Source organism: Choloepus didactylus, chromosome 10 (assembly GCF_015220235.1).
Source record: "Choloepus didactylus isolate mChoDid1 chromosome 10, mChoDid1.pri, whole genome shotgun sequence".
Classification (NCBI taxonomy): domain Eukaryota; kingdom Metazoa; phylum Chordata; class Mammalia; order Pilosa; family Megalonychidae; genus Choloepus; species Choloepus didactylus.
This window is the reverse complement of record NC_051316.1, coordinates 56,877,601-56,904,604: the sequence shown is the minus strand read 5'-3', so window position 1 is coordinate 56,904,604 and position 27,004 is coordinate 56,877,601. Positions and strand designations below refer to the sequence as shown.

General features: G+C 34.5%; 1 protein-coding gene across 6 annotated transcripts in view; it reads left to right on the top strand.

The window, feature by feature from the left end:
- The window catches only part of PTPRD (protein tyrosine phosphatase receptor type D), a 529,199-nt gene that overhangs the window by 328,304 nt on the left and 173,891 nt on the right, over positions 1-27,004 (top strand). For 2 of the 6 annotated variants that reach the window (XM_037796885.1, XM_037796884.1), the window contains exons 7-15: positions 242-352; positions 1,791-1,802; positions 3,901-4,170; positions 6,953-7,534; positions 16,366-16,499; positions 18,991-19,135; positions 22,135-22,440; positions 23,339-23,532; positions 25,691-25,717. In XM_037796885.1, the coding sequence (XP_037652813.1) occupies positions 242-352; positions 1,791-1,802; positions 3,901-4,170; positions 6,953-7,534; positions 16,366-16,499; positions 18,991-19,135; positions 22,135-22,440; positions 23,339-23,532; positions 25,691-25,717 (1,781 nt within the window). The remainder of the gene's footprint in view (positions 1-241; positions 353-1,790; positions 1,803-3,900; positions 4,171-6,952; positions 7,535-16,365; positions 16,500-18,990; positions 19,136-22,134; positions 22,441-23,338; positions 23,533-25,690; positions 25,718-27,004) is intronic. The other 4 variants (XM_037796887.1, XM_037796886.1, XM_037796889.1 and 1 more) reach the window with 2 other exon arrangements.

Sequence of the window (27,004 nt, the reverse complement as noted above, 5' to 3'; positions counted from 1 at the left end):
AGTCTTGCTTGGGAAAAGAGATATTGTTTTCTTATGCTAGTTTTGATGATGTAAAAAAATAATCTCTATATGTTTTTCTCATCGCATCATTTTCTGTCTGTGCACCTTAGCAAGAGATTGAATCGACGTTGAGTGGACCTTCGCTTTGCAGGGCTTTTCATATTGTTAAGAGGCTTAGCTTTGTGAACTGAGAAATCCTTCTCTGACCCTCTCTTTGGCAATATATTTTATATCCATACAGGCGCCCTTCAGATTGAACAGAGTGAAGAATCTGACCAAGGAAAATATGAGTGTGTTGCCACCAACAGCGCGGGCACTCGCTATTCTGCCCCTGCCAATTTATATGTCAGAGGTAGGAAAGACATAACCCTGGCACTGGGTCTTCATTCAGGCTCAAGGGGAGTAGAGTTACTCACAGGGTCTGTGTTATCTCTGTATTTAACAAACCGATTTGGCAGTAGTTGCATAGCACAAGCCTTTTAATAAATAGAGATTTAAAGTTTTTATGTATGTTATTGTTGGGGAAAAAATAATAACTTGAGTGCAATCTATCCTGAAGCTTGAATTATGTAAGTATATTTACATTTTTACATCCTGGTTTATATTTTTTACCACTTTGATTGAACTGCGCTTTGCATTTGTTTGGGGTTTCCTTCTTTTTCTCCTTCTCCATTTTCCGTTGTTTTTCCTCTTCTGTTTCCTTATCAAACCCTGAAGTAATTGCTCGGTGTGCTACTAATCAGTTCTCTGTGCAACTCAAGCATAAAGGTGTTTATGTCTTCGTGACCTCTGCTGCCGAGCTTTAAGGATAAAGCTGCTAACTTGCAAAAAAAAAAAACAAAAAAACACACACACACACAAAAAGTTGCTGCATGCAAATGGTACAATTCTATTTTCTTCCTTATTTCCATACTTCTTATTAATAAACACATAGTATGTATATATGTGTGTGTGTGTATATATGTATATATGCATACACTCAGACACACACCAATTCATTTAAATTATTAAAAGACTTGCCAACAAGTTTAACCTTTCGAGTGCCATGGAACACTGATTATATTATTTAAAAAATATTAGTTGTCCTTGGGACAAGAATGAATTGTGAGGATATATTCATATTTTTCATAAATGATAGAAACGGTTAAAATTTGAGCTTATGAATGGCTGCACCTTTCATTTCAACTAGAAAGAAGATGTTCCCAAAGCTGGTTCCTAACAGTTTTCATCCAGTGGGAATGCTGGTACTCCTGGAACTGGTCTACATGTCTGTGAATCGCCACAGAAGGCAGGGTGGGGGTGGGCATGGATAAAAGGCTGAGAGGGCTTTAAGCTTTTTACAATAGGGTGGGTTCCCTTAGGAAAATATCTAGCTTGATTTTGAAATTTTTATTAGAGTTAATTTTGTTTCCCTGGGGATGTTTTTCTCTCCTCTTTCTTTGGAGTCTGGGGTGGGAGAATGTGAAAAGAACTGTTCCCTGTCTAAATTCTTTGAAAGCCCCTCGATCCTTTTTCTCACAATGGTGACCTCCTCTGCTGCATGAGGCATGTGTACCTTCTTCAATGGAAAATTTCAAAATGATGCTAGCTATTGTTTCTAATACTGTGTTAGTCTGTGAGATACTGCTAACTTTTCCAGCTAAAGTAGGAAGGATTAACTAGAGCAAATAAAGATGTTCAAGTAGCAGTTGAAAGCCTTGATATGGCCTTTTTACTCTCTCTGTGTTTCCCTTGTTTTTCTCCTTTCCTCATTTCATTGTGTTCTGCATCAAACCCCCTACATCCCTCAGAGCTGCGAGAAGGTTGGTGTGTTTTTTACTTTTTACCCACCTTACAAAACTATTAATTAAACCAATAACAAAGAATACAAATGAAATGAATGTAGCTGCATTGTGGTCTTCTTTTGGTTAATGGTATGTTTTAGCAGAGAATGCCCTGGCCATGGTTTCCAGTGCTTGCTGGTGATACCTAACTGTGGTGCATGATGGGAGAGAACGTACCTGGGTGCATGGTAACTGGTAACACTTAACTCCCTAAGGTCTGGTGAGCCTGGTCAGTGTTCCTGCTTTCCTTCCTGCTCTACTCTTCCCATCTCCCACCCTGCCTTTAAGTTCTGTCTTATAAAGATAAATGCCTGCTGCCCAGAGACTGACTTTTTGCAGTGGTTCCCCTATTCCCAAGCATGAAGACTAAACTCTCCTCCATTTTTTCTTGACATGTTCCTTGATACCTCAGAATCTACACTGACTCCTGCTTGCATCGTGTAACCTCTGTGAATTGGCTGCAGGAGGCATGCTTAGCTTTCTCTTGACTTCTCCTAAGCCTGTCATTCACTCATGAGGCCATCGCAGTGAGCCCACTCCAACTGACAGAGGTTTATCTCAACCTTGAGCGCAGCCAAAATGTTTTCAGACAGAATTATTTACTTATTATCGTATTGGGGTAATGAGGTTGTTTGTTTATCGGTTTATTCATAAATTTATAAATCATTTTAACATGTGTATTTAAAATGTGCTCCAAATGATTGCCCTCTTGTTCTAAACCATTCACGGTGTAACGATTTGCCAATTAAAAGCCCAAAATGAGACATGTTTGTCTCTCAGCCTCTCCTTGTACCATGTCCAACACAAGTGTACTTAAACACACATAAATATGCAGATTATCTGAAGCAGGAACACTGATCTGTAATTGCTTGGTAATTTTATCTGTGTTGTGTTGCTTTGCTATCTCTTCTCTTAATGTTATGTTCCACTGTGCATTTTAGGTCCAGTGTCCCTCAATTTGAATGTGGGCATAAAATGCCTCTTACTAGATTATGTTGTCATTTATGTTGTTTTACTGTGATACGAACTGAATGGAATCCTAAATGTGAAATACCCAACTCCCTTCCTGAATTTACTATTTTACCTTTAACAACTTGAGCTTAATCCAGTATCTTCCTACTTTCAACCTTTTCATCCCCTAAATCCCTGTCTAAATCAGTGTTATTGAACTCATGTTTATTTCTACTCCCCCATTATTTCTTCTGCTGTCATTGTTGTCTTTTGGGTTCCCACCATAATCCCATTGTCCTGAGCATGGATCTTGAGATTACATCTGGTGCATGCCTTGCATGATCCAATCTAGTATCTCTTCTGGCATTGACTTGTTTCTTCTCTTGTACCTGTAAACCAATTTTGTATGTATGTATGTATGTACGTGTATGTATATGTATATGTGTATATATAGATATATGTATATATATGTATATCTATATATATATCTATATATGTCTATATATATATATATATATAGGTAGATAGATATTTCTGTGTTTGTTCAAGTGGTAGTGTGAGGTCTTGAGGCTGTGTCCACTCTGAGTCTGAAAGCATATCAAATTGCACTTTCAGTGTACTCTAGATGATGTTTTCCAAGGCTGGGATGTGACATTGTGGTCCCACATGTGCATTCACATCAACTGGAAGTGTATAGCACTGAAGTTGGTTTTGATACTCAACTCAAACTTGCTGGTGACCTTCCAGTCCTCTTTCCTGCGTATACATGCATGCATAGTATCATTGTCATATGCATGCATGTATATGCTTGTGTGTTTATCTTATGCATGATGTTTGTGTATTGTTAGTTTGTAGACAGTTTTTGTGGGGCCCTGTAGGTCTGATCAGCTTTTGAATGAACATGTCTAAAATATCAGTGACTATACAAAATAAAATTTTCTGTGTATACACACACCATACTTGTATGGTCTGTATTATCCACAGTTTTTCTTTATGTTTTGTTTTTGGACAGTCCACAATATGTTTACATTCTTTAATTGTGTATGTACAGTGCATGTCATGTGTTACCAAGTCATCTTTTTCTTGCCTTGTATATGTTATTATCTTCCCTTGTGTTTTATTCCAGTTCGCCGTGTCCCACCAAGATTCTCTATCCCACCCACTAATCATGAAATCATGCCAGGTGGAAGTGTTAATATCACCTGTGTGGCAGTGGGGTCACCAATGCCTTATGTGAAGTGGATGTTGGGGGCAGAAGATCTGACACCTGAAGATGATATGCCAATAGGAAGAAATGTCCTAGAACTGAATGATGTAAGACAGTCAGCAAATTATACCTGTGTTGCTATGTCAACACTGGGTGTCATTGAAGCAATAGCACAGATCACTGTCAAAGGTATGCTCAATGGCTCATGCTTTGAGGGTCTAGGAATACTCAAGCCACTTGAGTAATGCCTCCAGAAAGTCTACCCTGAGAATTCTAAAATGATTCATTTCATTGTTCGGTGTTTCAGATGCATATATTCAAATAATACATGTGGTACCCAATAAGATACACATATCTAAGTAGTCACATTCTCTCTTAAAGCTACTTAAGCAACCCAAGTAGGGTAATAGTGTACACATTAAACAACAGGCTCACTCCACACACTAACCAGGCAGAATGAAGAATGCTGGCCACAGGCAACCATTATGGCAGGATAGATGCACACAGGCTTAATGTTAGTCCAGAGCTGTGATGACAATCACATGACAGAAAAAATCCAAATATGTGTTAATATATATGTATAAAGTCCCTGAAGGCAAAGGAAAAAGAAAAGAAAGAGTTGAAATCAATATGATCTAATAATAAATGCTTTAGTTATTTAATGAAAAATAAAAATGCAAATAACATGATATTCTGTATTAACTTTGCCTGTTTCCTTGTGAAGATAAAGTGCTCAAGAAATATTCTTTATTTTGAAAGAAATGTGCTAAATATAACCAAGGTGTTATATTCCAGATATATTTTTGAATCAAGGGGGGAAATTTTGAGTATGTGAAGGAAGAGGCAGGTATTGGTGGTTTTTACTCCGTGTTCACAGAATTATAGAAGACTTTTGCAAATTAGGTATACTGAGGGTGAGGGTTATTATAAATGTCTGGAATACAAATTATCTTCCTTTTCTAGGAAGCATGATCGTAGAAAATGCAACATGTGTCAATCTATAAATTTTGCGGAAAAAAATGATGTCATAGTTTAGCAACTATGACATCCTATCTCCAACCATGCAGATGCATTAAATATATGCCATACAAAAGCAGTAATGTGACATGAGAACAAAGATTTGCCATTGTCAACAATAGTCCTTTAAGATGATAATGTTGTATTTCATCTTCTTAAACTACTGGGCAGACTTGCACTTATCCATACATGACATATGTAAAATTGTACTGTATAATAAATGTGACTTAGTGAAACTAATGCCCACTAAATAGCAGTAAACTCACCTTTAATTATCCTTTTTTTTTTTTGCCTTAAAGAATTCAGAGACATCTAAGAGAAATATGAAGCACCTTGAAAAATGCCTAACCATAATATTTGGACAAATGACTCCTTTTACTATTATTTTCAGTAAATTCTCTTGCTCAAATATTACCATTTCCTAGTTTTTACAGTAATGTGTAAATATTGAATCACCTTTTTCATAAGCAACCATTTCAGCTTTAAATATTTGAATATTTACTAAAGACCTTAAAGGTTTCAAAAGCAGGAATCACATTAAACTAATATCTTGTTCAACCTCTTATCTTTGTTTTCCTGACTTTTCTCCCACCTCTCTACCCACTCCTTCTCAAAAATAAATAAAACATAAAGGGGAATCTGGAAGACAAAATAATAATTATAAAAATGATAATAATAACAGTAAGTAAATGAAAACCAAAAGAGCAGCTTGAAAGATGTGAGGAGATTGGGTACTGACTCATTCATTCCCTCAGTCACTTAAACAATAATGCCTGAAAACCTGCGGAGTGTCAGGCAGTGTTCTAGTGTCGGGGATAAAGCAAAGACCAAGATGTGCAAGTTTGCTGGATCTTGAACAGCTGACATTCTAGGCCTGTCAGACATTTGCCTTCATGTTGACAGGGAAACAGAGGCCCTAAGGGGCTGATGATATGAGTATTCCCTTCTGAGTTTTCTCTAAAAAAGTCAGCTCATAGAATTCCTTTCTTCCTAACACCTTTCAGAATCATTGTCCAGGGTGATGCATGTCCATAGGAGACCACCAATGTATAGTAGCATTTTGAGGTGTGTTCTTCTGCTTAAAAAAAGAATTGGATTTCTAAAAAGATGGATTTAATTGAAAATATTTGTCTTGTAGCTATAAGCTCAGATATTGCTGATGTAGAGTGCAGAATACATTTATTGTTATAAAATACTTTAAAAAGCGATTTGTGAATATGCTTTAATTCAGTTCCTTTAGTAGCTTTTGGGTATAAGAGAAAAACATTTATTTGAAATAACCAGTCTTTCTTACCTTTAAATTCTTGGCTAGATTATTTCTAAGAAAATGTTAGCAGTGGTACCTACGTTTTACCATTCTTTCATAGCAACTTAATTCCAATTCAGTGTGCTCCATATTTTGTTATTTTCAATGTTTCTTGATATTTAATTATATATTTTACTTCTCTTAGTAAGGAGCTAATTTGGCAAGCTTTTGGAATAATAATAATAATTGCAACTAATATTTTGAAGGGGCCTGATGACATTCTAAGAGCATTACTGGACTAATTCCTTAATCTTCAGAGCAAACCCATGAAATACAGTTACCCAACTGTAAAACACAACTCCAGTAATAGTTATTCCCATTTTTAAAACAAGGAAACTTAATCAAAGAGAGGTTCAGGAATACACCCAGGATCACACAATGAATAAGTGCTAGACTTGTATACAAGCTCAAATTAGTGCGACTCTTAAATACAACAATATGATGCCCTTCTAGTAGTATGAGATTTTTGTCACCCATACATATCTCCCTGTATGTTCCTGAAAACTTAAGAAAACTGTCCTTTGGTATAGTCTCATGCAATTAAATCTTCAGTAGTTACATAGTCCTGTCACTCCAATAGTAGAGTTTATCATTTCTTGTAGCACTTTAGAGATTATGAGTAGTCACTGTCTTTGTTCTCTCCCCAAGCCTTACCCAAACCACCAGGAATGCCTGTGGTGACTGAGAGCACAGCCACAAGCATCACACTGACATGGGACTCTGGGAACCCTGAGCCCATCTCTTACTACATCATTCAGCATAAACCTAAAAATACTGAGGAACCTTACAAAGAAATCGATGGGGTGGCGACCACACGCTACAGTGTTGCTGGACTAAGCCCTTACTCAGATTATGAGTTCAGGGTTGTTGCTGTCAATAACATTGGACGGGGACCTCCCAGTGAGCCCGTGCTGACTCAGACGTCAGAGCAAGCGCCATCCAGTGCCCCGCGGGACGTCCAGGCACGGATGTTGAGTTCCACCACCATTTTGGTGCAATGGAAGGAACCCGAGGAGCCAAATGGTCAGATCCAGGGATACAGAGTTTATTATACAATGGATCCCACTCAGCACGTCAACAACTGGATGAAACACAATGTAGCTGATAGCCAAATCACTACTATCGGCAACTTAGTGCCACAGAAAACATATTCTGTCAAAGTCTTGGCTTTTACCTCAATTGGGGATGGTCCTCTTTCAAGTGACATACAAGTCATCACTCAAACAGGAGGTAAGTTTGGTACAGGATGTGGGAGTAGGACATGAGGGAGGGGTTGGTGCCAGGAGGCAGGAGGGGCAAAAACAAAGAATTGAAGAACAAAGGGAGTATAAATTTTAGTTTTTGAGATTTTGGGCTTCAGATTAAGGGGATTAAAATTAATCTTTATACGAAATTAATAAATTTGTATAGTTTATAAACTAAGATAAGATTTCTGGAAAGGAATAGAGATGGTTACCTGAAACATTAACAACTTATTAATGCAGTATAAAAGAGGAATATGTTTAGCTTGCTTTCTCTTTCATTTGTACCCAGTTGACTTGAAGACTTCTACATGAGATGCATGAATGTCTCTTCCATGCTCCAAATTAAGAATAAAAGAACTATGCTTTTCTGTACTAGCTACTCTGGTCGAGTACTCTCAAAAATATGTATTTATTTTTTGTAAAATAGGATGGTTTAAGATAAAGTTTAAAAGATACAACCTTTCAGGGAACTAGAGATATTTAAATGGCTTGTGTTTACCAAGAAACCACAATGCTTAAAAATAAATATTCTCTGAATGGCTTTTTGATTTTTGTTTAATGGCCTCAGTACATGAAAAAAAGGCAGTTGCCAAGATCTGTGATCAAACTTTGGGACCTGATTCACCCATTTTACTGGATATTTTAACAGAGCCCAAAATATTTTATGAAGAAAAACTTAGCCCTACTGTTGGTTTTATTTTCTTAGGAGGTTACCAAACCTTCCCAGTCTATGATTCAAAGTGATCAGCTCTGCAGCAGGTTGGGAGCATCAAATAGCTACTATCTCCTTAAGTTTATCTTGAGCATTTGAGGACTATGTGCTTGACTCATTGCGTTAGTTCCTCATAAACTTGTGTTGATTGATAAATGCTTTGGCAGTATACCATTTGTTTATTCTGAACATCTGTATAAGAACCATATTATTGGAGACAGTAATTATGATCTGCAAGACCATCTCTGCTAATCTGGGGAAGGAATAATGAATTTTCTCAGGTGTCAGAAATATAAAACCCTGTATTTCACTTAACCACTGGTTAGTTTTCATGTTATGGGCTTTATGAATTATATGACTGAGTATATTTACCTTCTTGTCTTTATTACTAGGAATCTCAGAACATATTTACAGCCTTCCTGGCTTTATTTTATTTTCCTATCATTATTTGCTTCTCACAGGCTTGTTAGTGGATTTATTATTTTCCCTAATACTTGTATGAAGGCTAATTATGAAATATATGTTTCTCCACAATTGTACTAAAAATCATCCATCTATCTTCCTACTTGGCTATTGCAATACTTCTGTATTTATTTCAGGACCAGCAGAGAAATACTGTTGGCTGTTTGTACCATAAAAGCTTCCCTTTGCAAAATGTAGAAATGTGTGAATTCTTTTCTACTTTTTTCTGACAAAAAGTGGTCAACAGTTATGATATTATTTTCTATTATACTATTTTTGTAGCTCCATAATCATTAAAAGATTAGGAGAAAATGTATTGGAACTTATAGTTCATTTTAAGTTTCTCAAATTTTGCAGCTGTAATTTTTGAAAAATCCCTGGGTCTTGGAGTGGCATGACCAGGATATGAGTTCCATTCTGCCATTCATTTGCTCTGTGACCCAGGACCAGTAACTTCATCTCTTTGAGCATCAGTTTTCTCATGTAAAATAATAACCACCTTATAAGCATTTGGGGATATAGAATATATAATGAATAGAAACATTTTGTAACTTAATAAATAATATATGATCATCATAATAATAGTAATGGCTTGCATATGCTGGGTATTGTGTTATCTCTGGATATGATAACTCTCATTTAATGAAGTTAGAGCTGGAATTATCCCATTTACCAGTGAGGAAATGGAGGCTCAAAGAAGTTTAAAAAAGATTCAGTAACTAGGCTAGGGTCATAAGGTCAGTAAGTGGAAAAGCAGAATTTAAATCCCACCATTATCTTTCAAATCAATAGTTTGCTGATGTGATAGTTTTCGTATTTTTGTTCCTACTATGTCTCCAATAAATGTGTAGGATCAGGAGAGAAAAGCACAGTGTGTCATATAGGTATGTCTTTTTTTAAAAAGACATATTTGCTTTTTATCATTTGCTTCTGATTATTCCAATGCAAAGTATATAAAACATTTAATATGAAAAAATAAGTCTATCTAAAAGTTATAGAAGGAATAACTCTTTTCATAAAAGGTTGTTGTACTGGATCACTAAAATTGGCTCTGTTTTCTAACCACAAATTTAAACATAGAAATCAACAGAGTTTCACAAGCTTTATTTTCTGATGATAGGAGGATTTATTTTTCTATGAAGCAAACTCTTTCTTAGAACTAAATTCAACCAAAACATGAGAATCATTGAGAATCACGAGAATCCCTGAATGCAGAAAATTAAATGACAGATAATGCCTTCAGTCACAATTTATTGAAAGATATAGAACTGATATTTAAATAGATCATATTTGGATTTTCTACATTATCAGGAGGCATAATGTAACTAAATCATAACTCAGTGAAGGGAGCATTGTGCAAAGGGCAGCTGAGTTAATATGATGCAGGGTCTCTGCTTTCTGATGGTATGATTTAATTTAATGGCAGAACTTAGAAAATCTAGATGAATAGGTCATGGGTGTATTAGAATAGTTTTTGCCAATATCTTTTTGACTAAACCTTTTTAACATTTGGATATTTCCAAGAACCTTCCATAATTGCTATATTTTAATACCCATTGATTGAGAAGATATATAATGACATAATGACTTGTCATGATCAATAGGCTAAGAAAACCCTCCAAAATAACACAATGGTTTGATCTATTCTATAGGCTTAATTAACAAAGGCCATTTAATGTTTATGGACACCTGCCAAATTCATTGTGTTAATTCTGACATAATTATTGCTGAGCTGCTGCTTTTTCTTGTTGCTGACTGGCTAATTCTTAGAATCATTGCTAGGTGAAAATATAAAACCATTCTGAAATACCCCTTAGAGAAGTTATATAAAATTCAAGGATTTGATTATTTTCACTGAAGTTTCATATCTTTAAAAATCCAAAATTTAGTGATAAAACACAGATATGACTTTTAATTTTAGTTTCACATACACTTTGCATCAGAGACGTCTTTTAATTCATAGATGTACATATTAAATTTTGCCTTATGTACCTGTGTGGATAGATATTGATCATCATAATCAGCCTATATATACATGTGTGTGTATTATTGTGGAGTCTTTTGTAACGTGGCTCTGATGCAGAGAAATGTAAACTTTCATGTCTTCTAGAATCTGAAAGGTGTTCACCTTATTTCATTATCTTTATTCCCCAGACACTAACATTCCTATTTTTATTTAAAATCAGACTCAGAAGAAGCAGTATTTAGGAGCAAAGTGAGTTTGGTGGGGAAGTCATCATTTTTGATCTTATCTTAGTTGACTGTCACAGTCTCATGTAAATGGAGGACGGTGGAATATTCAAAAAAGATACCATTTCCCCTTCACTGGAAATATTAACGCAGGTGACAATATTAAGTAATCATTTAAATGGCTCTAATTATAAAAAGATTTTGGTTAAGATAATTATTTCCTAGAAATATGGTTCAATCTTCAAAATTTTCCATAGCTTTAACTTCTATCATTACACTCACTTGTAACTAGTTTGCCTTGAAAATATTTTGAATAGATGGCCATTGATGAGGGAAATGTTTATTTTGTGCTAGGAAAAAAATTCCCATTATTAGGAAGCATTCAGGAAGGAACAGGGGACAGCCCATAGTTTTCTTGCATAGATAGTTATAATTAGAATATTTGTAAGTATTTATATTTTGCAAAAGAAATACAAATAGAACTGTGATTAAGAAATGTAACAGGTTGCATCTTTAAGCCTAATGTAGTAAATTAAACGTATTTAAGGCCCGTGTTAAATGACGGCACTCTGAATCTATTGTCTTAATATGTCTTTTTTTTCCCCTGAACTGTCTTAAGAAAGAATGTCTTACTTCTAATTCTTCTGTGTATTTAATATTTTCTTGGGGAAAATCTGCTGATTTATATGTGTATACCTCAATAGATATAGACCTGTGGAAGAAAAAAAATAATATGCATCTACTAAATAAATTATAATGAGTAGTATCAACTTCAAACATTTTGAGAAAGTTAATCATGTTACAAATTCAGGGCATTGAAAAATTGTAAGAATATAACATTGTAACATTTAGAGACAATGTGCTTAAGGCTTCTAGAATTTTATAAATCATCTCAACAGGTCTATATAAGCAAACTTGAAAAAGACTGCTTTCTAATAACCAAAATTGTTTTGCCCAATTTAAATGGCTTTCTCTAAATAGATCTAAATAAATCTATGAATTAAAAGACGTCTCTGATGCAAAGTGTATGTGAAACTAAAATTAAAAGTCGTATCTGTGTTTTATCACTAAATTTTGGATTTTTAAAGATATGAAACTTCAGTGAAAATAATCAAATCCTTGAGTTTTATATAACTTCTCTAAGGGGTATTTCAGAATGGTTTTATATTTTCGCCTAGCAATGAGAAAAGGTGCTCTGGATATAAATACAACTTTAATAAAATTTAACTTTTTCTTATTGATATTTAATGACAGTTCAAGTAAGATTTGTATGGGTGTTTGTGTATTAAGTACTTATATTATCAATGATCTAATTTTGGGTGCTTACAGATCAGACAGTGTTTTGAATATTTTGTTTTGTTGTATTACTATAATTCTGGCTGTTGCATTTATTATTATTACTATTATTTATCAACATGCTAGACATATACATTTCTCAATGTGTACCTTATTAAAGTACCTGATATTTTAGCCATAATGGGTTTTTTTTTAGACTCTTTGGTAATATGTCATGTTTATAATATGACAAGATGAAACTGTTTAGCCGTTTACTTTGTGTCAACCTTTTTCTCTTTAGAAATGAACCCTAAACTGATCTCTTCTATTATCAGCATTTCAGATGATACGCAGTCTTTCTTTCATTTCTTATTCTAGTTGCCTTCAGATACTTATATAGAGAATAATTATAGTAGTACTCAAGTACTTTACATTTATCAATGGGATTATAATGATCTTATTTTAGGGAATTGATAGCTCCTATATTTATTTCCTTATTGAGTATTAATTAAGTAATCCAGGAAGAATGATGTAACATTAATACCATTTACAGGACATAAGAATTTCTTAAATATAATTAAAAAAAAAAAACTTTGTACTTCCATTTTTTATTTCCACTTTCCATATCTAAACTCTAAATTTGGTTTTTGATCTATATTGTACCATCTCCTTGTTTTTAAAATGTAGAGTGATTGCACTTAAGTTTTGGATGCATTTTTTTTTCCTATTAACTTTCCAGAATCTCAAATTTTCCCTCCAAATTTATGCTAATTGGTAAGGGAGATACCACAGTATGGAAGACCTCGTTAAATAAAATGAAAATTAAATAAAATAGATATAGATGCCAAAGAAGAGATAAGTGGAGATAAAAGAATAGCAATAAGAAGGTGTTACAAGAGAGCATTTTTAAACATATAAAGAGAGAGACGCTAAATACAAATATAAAACCAAACCTCTGCAGCCACAGTATTTTGTATTTAAAAAAAAGAATTTTTTTTTTGACAGAAAATACAGTAGTCCCCGAGTCTCTATGTGATACAGAGAAAACAAAGACAGTCTGGAGGAATCCTCCAAAGTCTTTTCCTCTACACAGGTATTGTGATCATTAGAGAGATTGTTTTGGGGGAATTTAAAAAATAAATCCGTTAATTTCACAGTCTTTTTTTTTCCCTCTTTGAATCATCAGCTTCATTTGTTGTTGTTTCAGATATGACAAAATGACCCCAAGGTGTTTAGACGAACTCTCAGTTCCTGAGAAAGTCAGAGTAGTGGCTTCCTTCAGGCATTTATTGAGCTCTTACAGAGCAGAGAACCTGAAAGAATAAAAGTATAATCTTAAGTACTGGTCCCTAGGCTGAACTTAGCCTGGACAGACATTTTGGTCCATATTGTACATGTTTAAAAATTCAGTTAGTTTCTAGTCATTAAAAATGGAAAGATTTTACCTGGAAGATTATTGACTTCTACTGAAAAATCAGAAGCTCTGCTGGGACTGGGCCATCTTTGTAGCAATCAGAATATGACCTCCTTCGGGTGGGGCAGCCACCCTCCAGTTGGCCCCAAATGTTCCAACTCACACATCCCCGTTACCTATCTGACACCTCTTGGCTTTTGTGTTTCCACCACAAGTTCACAATGTAGTAGATGAAATGACACTCCAGACCACTTCAAAAGGAGACTGGGGAAGCAGAGGAGAACCCTCTGTATTCTTATTGAGGATCCTTACCTCCAAGCCGTCTAACCACTGCTGACCTTGCCCAAGACTAAAAATGACAGTGTACCCTCAGGGGCTTTGATATGGAATTTAATTCATTATTTAGAGGGAGGGCCCCTTGATAAAATCGAACAGAATTAGATCAGATGAAACTTGTATCACTACACAAAAATGAAACATTGACAGTGACTAGGAATTTATTGAAGACAATTTAAAAGCAAGAAGAAAACAGTATAAATAAGAAAAAAATAATTAGGTTCCAAGATGTTTTCAATCAATGTCATTTAATTTATTATTAGAATTAGTCATGGAGGAAATATGAAACATGCAATAACCCTGAGAGCAGTCCTTCAACATTGTCTGTGTTTTTCAATCTTGAACAATACTGTTTTCAAGTTTGGTTTGAGTCAGGGGTTAATCTATCACAAGGCTTCTTCTTTCCCAGACTTGTGGAAATTGGGGAAAAGAATGAAGAGTATAAAACTAGACAAAAAGATGTGACTCTGCACCTAAGTATGTGCCTGTGTTTTTTAGGCTGAGAAACCTTTCATCATCTAAGTATTTGACTCCAATTGTAACTTCCTCATCTGTCTGATCATTCCCAGCTCCCATTTGTTGCTCCTGCCAGTGCTTTTTGTATTTCCCTATTCAAAGTAATATATTTTTCATTTGCTTTGTTATTTGCCTGTTTGTTTTTATTTCTCTCTGCTTCTCCTTCTCTTGCTCTTTGGTCTTTTATCTTTTGTCTACACTTCTCAGTCTGAATGACTGTGTTGGGTCACCTACTGGGCTAGTACTTTAAAAAAAAAAATAGATACCCTGCTCATAAAGCAAGTTCTCTGAGGCATCAAATTAATGAGAACCACAAAGCTTGTGATAAAAAGAGAGAGAAAAGATGATGAAGCAACTAGAGATAGGAAACATCGATTATTAATGGCTTTGGGCATCAATCCAAATATGAACACACACACACACACACACACACACACACACACAGGTTGACAAACCAGACAGAGTAATAAAATGATCTTTAGGGATCCTAGAAACCAGTCTTGTTGACCACTTTAGACTTGTAATCTTTCTTTAAGCAAAAGGCATTTTTTAAGTCATACTACAAAGAGATGGCTATTGAAAAAAAAAAGGAGAACCTTTTAAATCCTGAAAGGCCTCCTTTCCTGTGAAAATGGTGTTTCAAGTACTATTAATATTAATAAAATTGTGATGTTATGCATCAGCTGCAAATGTTATTTTATACGTGTTTTTGAAGGCTCATACTCAGGTTGCCATAAACACACTTCAAGAGTTCTTTTCCCTTCTGGTGTGAAGTATTTTTGTTCTTATTTTTTATTAAATACACACGGAATTCTCAGCTAAGGCACCTCGAGACATGCCATAATATCAGGGTAATGATCTAAATATTTAACAACCAGCAAAGCTTAGGGACCTACTAATCAGAGCAGATATTGGCCAAGAACTAAGATACTAGCTGTGCTGGTGACTCCGGGCCTTGTGTGACAGAGGGCAACTAATAGGGTTAATTTTTGTCTAGGAGATTTGGGTTAGTAAAACTTATTCTAGTACAACATTCGAGTAAAGTGTCTTAAAGTGGAATGATTCCCCATTCTTTATTACATCTTACAGATCACTGTTCCAGATTGTCTGTTGCCTGGGTTAAGCTACTAATATATGTGAGAATTATACATGACCTTTACTAAGTGAGCCATATTTCTGATAATAAGTGTATTCTATAAACTTTTTAATTCATATAGTAATTTAGCTCCATCTCATTAGGGATATTATGTTTTTAATGGATCTAACCTATCAAATAATTTAAGGTCATTTAGAAATTGAAAGCAATTATTTGTAAGTGATAGGGTTTTGGGTTTGTTTTTTCCTTTTTTCACTTCTTTCTCATTATGTGGGTTGGTGAGAAAAAACACTAGGTGATTCTGATTGTCTCTAGGTTTTGTTAATGTAGTACAGGTAGGAATTTATAAATCTAATTGGAAATAATTTTGAAAGTTACATCCAGTGCTAAAAAATAAATTCCCATTTGGTTGTAAAATAATAATAGCTTACGTTTATTTAGCACTTATTATGTGTTAGGCTGTATTCCAAGTGCATTATATAAATCACCTCTTTATTCCTCACAACTTCATGAAGGAAATATTTTTAAAATTGACTTCAGAAACTATTAAATTCTATACTTGCTAACTGTACTATTCAGAATAGATATTAAACTACTCAAGGACAGAAACAGTATTCATAATATTGTCCTTGCCCTTAAAGGTGGAAAATGGGGCTTTTGCTCACAGGTTAACCTGGACAATATAAGACACCTAGCTGTCCTTTAAGGTGATACATGCAGACACATTTTGAAAGGGGTTAAACAGATGCACTAATGGAAGAATTTACAAATATGCACACTGATGGTGAGCTCAGTTCTTTGCCTTCCTGTTTTTAGTACCAGGGCAACCATTAAACTTCAAAGCAGAACCTGAGTCTGAAACAAGCATTTTACTCTCTTGGACCCCTCCGCGTTCAGACACCATCGCCAACTATGAACTGGTATACAAAGATGGGGAACATGGAGAGGAGGTAAGGCTGTATTTCTCGCCTTCACAATTACTCGCTATCCTGGGCCACTACTTTTGTGTATTTTAGCCACGGTCTGGTAAAAGATATCCACAAAGGAACTTGATAGAAAAAAATTTGTTCATCATAAGTTGAACTTGACCAAAAAACACCAGAATGCTTATTTGGATCCTTTGGGGGTAAAAGAAAAACTATTACTCCTACTGGAACTCATTTCTATTCAGGTTTCATGGAGGTATTAGGTTATAGAAGAATGGAAACCCCCTGAGTCTTGGAGCCTTCATTTTTGTCTCTTCTGTATTTCAAAAGGCCTTGGCTAGATGAATTTGTACAGATTGTTTTCAGAGAAAGAGGCCGCATAGCAAATGCTTATTCATATGCTAAGGATTATTTGATATGAATGTGAATTTATATCAAGTTTGAAAGTAAAATTATGGATTATAGAAGGTATGGAAATCATTGATATTTTATGAAGCGAAACAAAAATCAATATAAGATTATAGCTAATACATAAATTACTAGATACTGTTCTAAGCCTTCACATGTTAATTCATTTAAGCTTCACAATAGCGTGCCATGGGTTAGCCACTGTTAATTATCTGTTTCACAATTAGCAAAATGGAGGCACCAAGAAAAATTAAATAATTTTTCCAAGGTCTCACGCTACTGAATGGCAGAGCTGATGTTTGAATCTAGGAAGTCATGTTTCATAACTGCCGTTCTTATCCGTGAGGGTATACAGCCTCTAGGGTACATTCTGAATAGATTGTAGAATTGGTGTTCAAATCTAACAGTTTCAGAATGGGAATATATAATAGTAATGAATATATTTCTTTGGTTATTGTGAAATCCTATAGGAAACATTAGGAAAAAATTAGTGAAACTATATGAACACTCAATCTACCCAAGTCATTTTATTATAACTTTTAGCATTCCTTGAATAAAATAAGATTTTCACAAAGCTAAAACGTCTCTCCATTTTAATAAGGAATAACTTAAAAAAAACCCACATACTGAATGAACTATTGTCACTTAACTTGGGGTCCATTATTTTGAATACTATACTAAATTAATATGTTCCTGTTGTATTATCTGTTTAAATTGAGCAGCATCTCCAAAGAACAGGTTTTAAATGCAATGCTTTTAGATTTAGCTAACAGAGCCAATATACATTAAGCACTCAAATAATTGAAATGCAGATATACTTTAAAGTACTCATATTATTTTACTTAAGCTATTGGACTTTTTAGTAAGGTATAAAATCAGCATTAAATTATTTTAAATCTTCATTACCAACAAATTAAAAGAGAAATCAAAAGAAGAGTGAAGGAGAACAGCAGTCTTTCAGAGTGCTATAGATGCTTGAGTGTTAGCACCCCTACCTTGCTTTACAATTGTTTATTTAGACAATCCTTGTTGTTTTTTGCCTTGTTATTTGGTAAATTGGAAATTTCTGAAAGGTTTTTTATTTCCAAGCCAGAACACCCTAGGGGTGTTTTCTCTAGTTTTATATTTGAATTCTCCTTGACTGATTTCTGCAAGCACTATTTGATAAAAAGCCTTACGATTATTTATGCCATTACTAGATTATATATTAGCTTGTATTTTAAGATTTACTACAGGCTAATATTCGGTGTGAGATTGATTACCCATTGACAGGTGTGTTTTTGCCAAAATGCAAAGGCAAATTTCAAACACGAAAAGTTAAGTTATAGCATTCGATTAAAGAAATCTTATTTGAAAAGCCTTTTATGATGTTAAAAGTTGCAGAAGAGTTCAGGTTTTTTTGTTTTTTTTTTTGTTTCTATCTGCGGGTTCTATATTCACAAAGAAAGAAAGGAAGTTTTAAAATTATGTAGAGTCAGCCTAGACTAATTACATGGCTTCAGATAAATTATCAAGCTTTCTTTAGTGACTAACATCTGATTTTTATACCATCGTAGCTTGGCAATTTTGCGTCTCTTTTATACAACCACATGTAAATTGTTTTCTAGTGACTGTTGCTAGATCTGATAGAACTTTCTTTGCCCCTTATTTAGATTAGGATCATGAGAGATGAGTTAGACATCTGTTCTGCCATTGAAATTATATGCATTGGGCATACTTCCTAACACAGACAAGTGACAGATTCCATTGAGCTTTGTGTCACATCAACACATGCACCTTAAGGGTAGAACATATTTATGTGTGTTGGCTTCTCGGTCTCCTTAACTGATGCATTTGGATAACTGGACCAAAAATCAGAGGATACTCTGGCTTCTTTATTACAGTTGACTTATTCTTTGTTAAAACTTGACTTTTAAATGCTAATATTTCCATTATATAACTTCTCTTATGTAGTCCTTGATACTGACCGTGATTCTTTTTGTGATATTCTAACAATACTTTAACCCTGATGTCAGGAATAACACTGATGTGCCAGGCAGTGTGATTAAGAAAATATTTGCACGAATCTTAATGAAATTGACCAAGTTCTCTTGTTACTTACCTGCAGCAACGAAATACCATTGAGCCAGGGACATCTTATAAGCTGCAAGGGCTGAAACCAAACAGCTTGTACTACTTCCGTCTGGCTGCCCGCTCTCCTCAAGGCCTGGGTGCTTCTACGGCTGAGATATCAGCTAGAACCATGCAGTCAAGTAGGTGTCTCTCTTTGCTTACTTTCTGCCCTTTTTTCCCTAGAAGATTATATCAACTTCAACTCCCACCAGCAAACAAAACTGCTAATATGCTTAAGAGTCACTTGTCTTTAGGCTAAAGTACATCCAACTTTGGGGATTAGAGTATAACCATGATCTGTGTTGGTGTCAGACTTGATCCAAATAATAGACCTTATTCTTCACTTCCTGAATTGAAAGACTCAGAGAAGTTAGGAGACCTTCATGGGAGAAGTGGGTGAAAGGATAGATCAGGCCCCATTTACTGAAGTATAAGGCTGTAAAGAAAAGTCAGGTTGAAGTAACTGCAAAATGATCAGAAGACGCCATAGCAAGCTAAAGTGGCAGCAAAAGACACAGCTTCTATCTTTTTTTTTAAGTACACAGGCTTTAACTTTGCTAACAAACAGGGCTTTATTTCAGGTATTTGTTCCCACTCGGAGAAAAGCTCAGCTCTTGTGACTAGTTTTTTATTAACTCTGCAAGTGTTAAATGTGAAATTTGAAACAGGCACAGAAAATCTGTATTTGGCCAAATTTAGGAACAATGGAATAATGACAACCACATTTGCAATCCTAAATTGTATTTTGTTTCCTTGGGTTCGATTTCTTTTTGGAACTGTTACTCTAAAGCATAGTTGTGTTTATCACAATGGGGGTTCATGGTGGCCAGTGCAGACTGATTTGCATAAAGTAATACATGAGAGATTGTCTTGACTGAAAGTTTGGTGGCTTATAATACTACTGTGTGCCCTTCATTAATAAGTTCTGAAAATCAATCTATTAAATAATCATTTACTTTTAATGACGAGTTTGGGGCGTTATTTTCTTAGGCTTTTTGAGTGATATATGTGCCTTTGGGCATAGTGACAAATGCAATAGATATGTATAATATGAATACATTGATTTTGTAAAGAGGATGCACTCCCTGTGTGACCTAATTTTTAAACCCATTAGAAAATATGAAATTTATATCATTTTAAAAATTGAATTTCCTTTTGTGTAAGCAGTTCTTCCATCATTTTCTGTAGAAACTTGAAATGTTTCAGGGTTTTTGGTGATAAAATTCATATTATCTCCTTTACTCAATACATTGTTCATATGAAGATTATTAGGATTCTGTTGCCTAATTCATTAGTGACTATAGCTTACTCCCTCAACATTTACTTTCCTTTAAAACTGAAGCATGTAAATTAATACAATTTTTGTGTGTCTGCTTTGAATTTCAGGCAGACTAATAAATAATATTGTAGAAAATAATTTGTTACAAACTGGCATTTAGTTAAAATAAATCTGACATGCCTCGATATGATACTTTGCATGGTTTGCAAACTTCACTTTTTTGCATATATACATACAGAGAATGAACTTTATAGCCATATCAAAAGCTTATCTACTCTTTACTTAAGTGAAAGTGTCAAATGTTTATGAATATATTCCCACAGAATAGGAGGTCTGAAGGTAGCAATCTGGTGAAAACCAAATAAATTTTTTAAGAGTAATTAAAATAAGTCCTTGCTGTTGCACGAACAGCTCAATTTATTATGAACAACGTTAATGCATATAAAATAGTTTTATAATTTGAGATATAGGAACCTTTACTCAGAATCAATAATGATTTTCTAATATCATTAATATTCTAATATCATTTTAATAGCCACACAATATTAAGACCTGTAAAATCTAAGGAAATCCCCAAACTACACATTTGAACATAAAAATTAGAAGTGCTTCACTCATTCTGCCCTATAGGTTGCCTTAAATATACATCATTTTATACCTCTTTGTTCCTCTTATGAAACACATATTCTTAAATTTAAAAACAACTTATGATACTAGGTACATTTCTCTTTATCGCATTTTGATTTTTTTCAATAATAATATATTTGGTGAATTTGATGAAAAATAATTGCTCCCGTGACCAGTTTATTTTAGAATGGGTAGTAAGAAAGTATAGCTTTTAAGTTTAATATAAAATCTACTTTGTATGAATAATTATGTACAAAGTAAAAGAAGTTTTGCATGTAAGTCATATCTCTTCCAGATGGTTCTAAGATTTTTTTTTTAAATGTTCTTTTTAATGGCTGTGTTATTGACATTTTGTAAGGGATAGATGATTATTATTGATTTTACCAAAATTTGCTGGTGGGATCTAATTCTTCACTAGCAATGGTGTCTCGAGAAGAGTTATAATAAAAATGCAGAATGCTGACGTAGGGTAAGTACAAGTTTCAGTCAGAACCAACAAGCCTGACATTACCCTCGGGTAGGTAAACCTTGGACTATGCATTTTCATCATTTATTGATTCTGCATGCTCACTGTATATGGGCTACAATCAATGTTAGGTTGACACTTTTCATTAAAGCTGGTCAGGGAAACCCAGGTTTTCAGATAGAGTAAAAACCCTTTTATGTTTGTTGAATGTTTTATTTCTTTGTTGTTATTTAATTTGAACTGCTGGACAGCCAGCAGTCATTGCAAATTTCCAGACTTAAGAACCCCTTCACAAATGAATACTGTGTATGAATTGTCCTCCTTTTAGAATGTAGAAGTGACAGTTTGGAAACATCATCAGACTCTGAAGTAATAAAACTTGCACTATGCAGCTTTCATGAAGCTGAATAGTCAGTATAGCTAGGGGTTGGAGAATTTTGAGGGATTGTTTTAGAAGAATTTAAATTGCAGGTAGGTAATTTTATTTGGGCTCTGTTATCTTAAGATTTCATTTTCACATATTCCCCCCACCCATTATTTAACAATTATTTTAGTTCATTTATTCATTTTTTGGTTTATTCATATTACTAAGCCAAGGTACATAAATTTATGTTTTAAAATTTATTTTGTTTCAAAGCCTTATTTTTATTTTGTTGCCCTTGTTGTTCATTTATTTATTTTTGCTTTTTCTTTTGTTTTATCATTTTTTTTTCCAACCACTCCTGACCTTTCACTCAAATCCTCCTTTAACTCACTACCAAAATAAGAGCCATCAGCTCCTCCTCAAGACATTAGTTGTACCAGCCCAAGTTCCACTAGTATTTTGGTAAGTTGGCAACCTCCACCAGTGGAAAAACAGAATGGCATTATCACTGAATACTCCATCAAGTATACTACAGTGGATGGCGAAGATGACAAGCCTCATGAGATTTTGGGAATTCCTTCGGACAGTACCCAATACCTTTTGGAACAGCTGGAAAAATGGACTGAATACCGGATCACTGTGGCAGCCCACACAGATGTCGGCCCTGGCCCCGAGAGCTTGTCCATACTGATTCGAACCGATGAAGATGGTATGTTGCCTCCGCTACGTCAGTTTGCACCTTCTGACACACTTGGTCTGCTGTCTTTAATAGGCTAACAGTTACACATATATATATATATTTTTTATTTTTTTTTCCTGCTCATCTTTTTTACCTAACATCGTGTTACTTCAGTATTTTTTCCAAAGACCTGTTTTTATTACAGCTTGGGCATTTTTTTTTTCAATCTCTACATGGTAATTTGCTTCCTTTTAAAAGAACAGTCTGCTTCTGACCTTGCAATCCAGCCCCTTCTCTGTAACTCCATCTAACGTCTTCTGTGTTTTTCTGGGCTTTTTGTAGTCACTTCTTTTTCTTACATTTTGAAGCTAACTTTTCAAAACTGCCTTCTTATCTTCTTGTTGCCTTTTTGTCTTGCATAATTCAGAGACACTGATGCTCGACATTCAATTTTTGGCATCTGTTGTATGGAATACCTTTGATATGAGAAAAAAAAGAGAAGATGATTCATATATAATCAAGCACTTTTTATTCTGCTATTTAAAAAAAAAAAACAGAAACCTTTAAAAACACACAACAATCAACAACCAGTTTTTGTAATTATTTCAATGCTACCTCTTTGTGCTTTAATGCTTTGAATTCAAAGCATCTCCTTGGCTTTTGTGCATTTTTACATGTTTTTCTATTTCTCTGATACTCTTTTTTTTTTCCATTTTTTTATTTTTTTGCATCGGTCATGTTTTTTGATCTTTTCTTAAAAGGTAGAGCAGATTGGTTGAGCATTTTCATTGGTTGAAAATGTTTGTATTCCTCAAAGGAAACTTAGTGGGTCTACCCCAATTTTTTTTTTTAACCTAAGTAAAGAAAATGCTCTGACTGGGTGGGACAAGTGCCTATAATTTTCTTTTATCCGATGATGTTGTTCCAGTTCCTAGTGGTCCTCCTCGCAAAGTCGAGGTGGAGGCTGTCAACTCAACATCTGTTAAAGTCTCATGGCGCTCACCTGTGCCCAATAAACAGCATGGCCAGATACGAGGATACCAGGTACATTATGTGAGGATGGAAAATGGTGAGCCCAAAGGCCAGCCCATGCTGAAGGATGTCATGCTGGCTGATGCACAGGTAAGCCCCTGAGATTGTGCACCTGTTTTTATATATTATCTTAGTCTCTACCTTGGGCCCTGTTTTAAAATTTGTGTTATTATTAAACTGCTGTACAAAATTCTGAATTTTTAGTGTGTAAAACACATTGATAGGCATTTACCTTTAAGTTTGCATCAAGTGATAAAGTTATTTGTAATGAGATGACTCTCAAGATTGATTAAAACATTACTGTTTTCTTAAAATACAGATATTTAGCTCTCTATAGCTACATCTAAGTTTGTATTTCTAACTTCAAAAAAGGTGATTGCTTTGATCAAATCACAGGGAAGAATTCTAAGCCATAATTTTGCTAAAGGGTTTACTTTCTGCTGTGCTGAAACTGCTTAGAGCTAGCTTGATCTAATTTTTAAATGTATGACTTCTTCCATAGAAGAATAGATATTCTTATTTGGAGTAAAGTACCCACATAGTATTTTATTTAGTACTTGTTTAGCAAGTCCCATATTTGATGGAAGGAATTGTTTCATGGCCCAGAAAATGAAGATAATGAAAATGATAAATATGTTAGAGTTTACTAGAGATTAAATGGGATCGTCTATGCTGAGCTAATTTAAGAAACGTCAAGTTGAGTTAGTAGTTGAATACATGAGAAAATCTGTGGATCCAAGGGCAGTGGTTCTAAACCATGATATCACACCTTTTTCTGTAATTAGTTGTTTAAAACAGAGCACTGATAATTTTCCATTTCGTTTCATAAATTAGAGATGATCCAAAGATAATCCCATAATGAATCCATTTGTATTCCATATGTGTTCCCAAAAGGAAGAGGAAGATCTGGATTTATAACAGCCTTGGTGGGAGCTATGTATAACCCATGGACTAACTTACCTATGCTAAGTCCCGTGGCCATGGGATATTATAAATATTGTAGGGATTTGCATTCCAGCAAATTGGTGGCTGGCAGGGGAAAAGGGGTTGGTTTGTCAACATTTGAAATTTATTTCAAATGTAAACTCCTTCTTTTTGTGAAAGTGAAACAGATTATGAACCAAATTGAGAACTGCTACAGCAGGCTACCAGGTTTTACATTCTTGTCTCTATGAAAATAAGAGGGCAGTCAATATTCCTGTAGCTCTAAGGAAAATATTTGCCCTGAAGTTATAATGTAAGTGAACTCACAAAAGTGCTTAGACGTTTGCTGATTCAGGCTTAAAACATACTACAGAGTTCTGGATTAGTGGTTCACTTATATATTCCAAATCCAGTTTTAGGGTTTTGATTTGAAGGCTACTTGTATGAATTTAGTGGCAATGCACATTATTCCTGTGACTTCAGATAAGGGCCATTGTATTGATTTTATAAAGATATATTTTATACTGCTTGCCAAATAGAAGAGTTCTCATACTATAAAATTAATAAATCCATTATGGCCTTATAAAAATCTGTGATTATGAAAAAGAAAAAATATGCCCATCATGCAGATGTCCGTCTTTGGCTCTTAGATACTTTACATTATACAGTACAAAACTGTAATTCTGTCAACCATTGACATTGTAGAATATGGCAGTTAATAGAGTTATATGATACAAACACCTTAAATGTTAACCAAACTTTTTTTCTCTTCTTTCTGCTTTGGCTTTTCTTTATTAATTGCTGATTTTCCTTGTATTTTTTTCTTGCCCATCTCATATATTCTCTTTGACTATTAATTGAAATTTAATTAACTCTCATAGGACTTCATTGGAGATATAAGATTTCAATATTAATGAAAGATATTCATCTAAATAGTTGACTTGAATTAATTGTGCAACCTAAGACAGGAATCAAAGTTAGTGTCACAAAGTAGTGCACTGTTAGAAACTTTAGCTTCTTGCTATGCCTTGTTGGTTCATTCCAATGAACCAGACATAAAAAATTATTACCTACTTTTAATGATAACAAATATCAGAGTATAGTTACTTTTACTCTCCCGGTTGAGGGTGGAAGGTGAAGGATGTAGGCATAATATGCTTATACTCGTTGAAATTTTGTCCTATCTGTGCTTCAATTACTTATTCTTGCTTTTTTTAAAAAAAAGAAAAATCTAAGGAGGGCCACATTGCTTTCAGAAAGCTACAAATTTCTCTTCATTCCTTTTTATTTTGTTTTTTCCCCAAAACTTCTTAATCTCAATCAGTGGGAATTTGATGATACTACTGAACATGTGAGTAATTATTGACGGGTTTGTCAACAGCAGATTATATATGCTTGTGTTTTCTGATATTCCTTTTTCACTTATTTGTGTTATGTCATCACAGTTTGCTCAGATGCATGAACTAACAAATTATTGTAAAATTATCTTGACTATGTGGCACAGTTTTTATGTTGGTTTTTGTTTTGTGAAATTAGCATGGCCCTACTGATCACATAAGGAATGTCGCGATTCATGTTCTTTGTTTTAATGGCCACTACTAACTTTGCCTTGCAACACATTCAGAGGAGTTTCCTTTAACTGGAGCAAATTTGAGAGATCAAATTGTTTGATGTCCTCTGCTCATGGAGCCTGCTCCAGGGTTTGCGTATTCAGTGGATCTCATAACATAGATATGGCATTAATTAACCCTATTTAGAAGTGGCAACTCCATGATGCACACAGATTTGAATGAAATTGAATGAGTCATGCAAGAAGCAGAAAGTATCACAATGAAGGAGGAATGTTTTTAAAATATTTGAATGCATGGTTTATGTTATTTATAGAGCATCTCTTATGTAGAAGGTGCAATGGGGAACACACAATGTGACATCTGCCTTCCAAGGGCTTACAATATAAGTGGTTAGGGAGGACATAATCTGCTGAAAAATTACGTGAAATACAGCAAGTAGATGACATAAACTAATGTGTAATGAATAAGCAAATGAATGGCATTGTCAATCAGAGCTATGAGTTCAGACCCAATAGACCAAGATGGCAGAAGAGAGGTCCTGAAATTCAGTTGCGCGCTTATGGGTGAGTAGGATTGAATAGGTGAAAGCGTGTGTGCACACGTCCTGAGGGTAGAGTGGGAACATATTTGCAAAGGTGAGAATAGCATTAGCAGTCACTGAGGCAGTCAAGAGTATAGTATATTCAGGTGGTGGTGAGCTTGCCAATTTGTTGGAAATGAAGGGTTCCTGTAAATTAGTGGTAAATAAGGCTACAAAATAAATTATAATGTTGGGAAACCTGATGTATCCAGCTAAAGACCTGGTCTTTAACTCTTTATTACTGGACGGGTATGGGGAACTATTAAACAAAGAAATAAAGATAAAACTGTTTTGGAGAAGATGAAAACTAACAGGAAGTATTCTTTCTTTCATTCACTTCATAGATATTTGTGGTGTCAAAGCTCGTATTGGAAATTCTTGGTAAATAAGGTGGATGAGGCATTAGTTCTTATGGAATTGATACTTTTTAAAAGTGTTTTATAAACAATTTTGACCATGACCCATAGTCAGAAATACATGATATGCC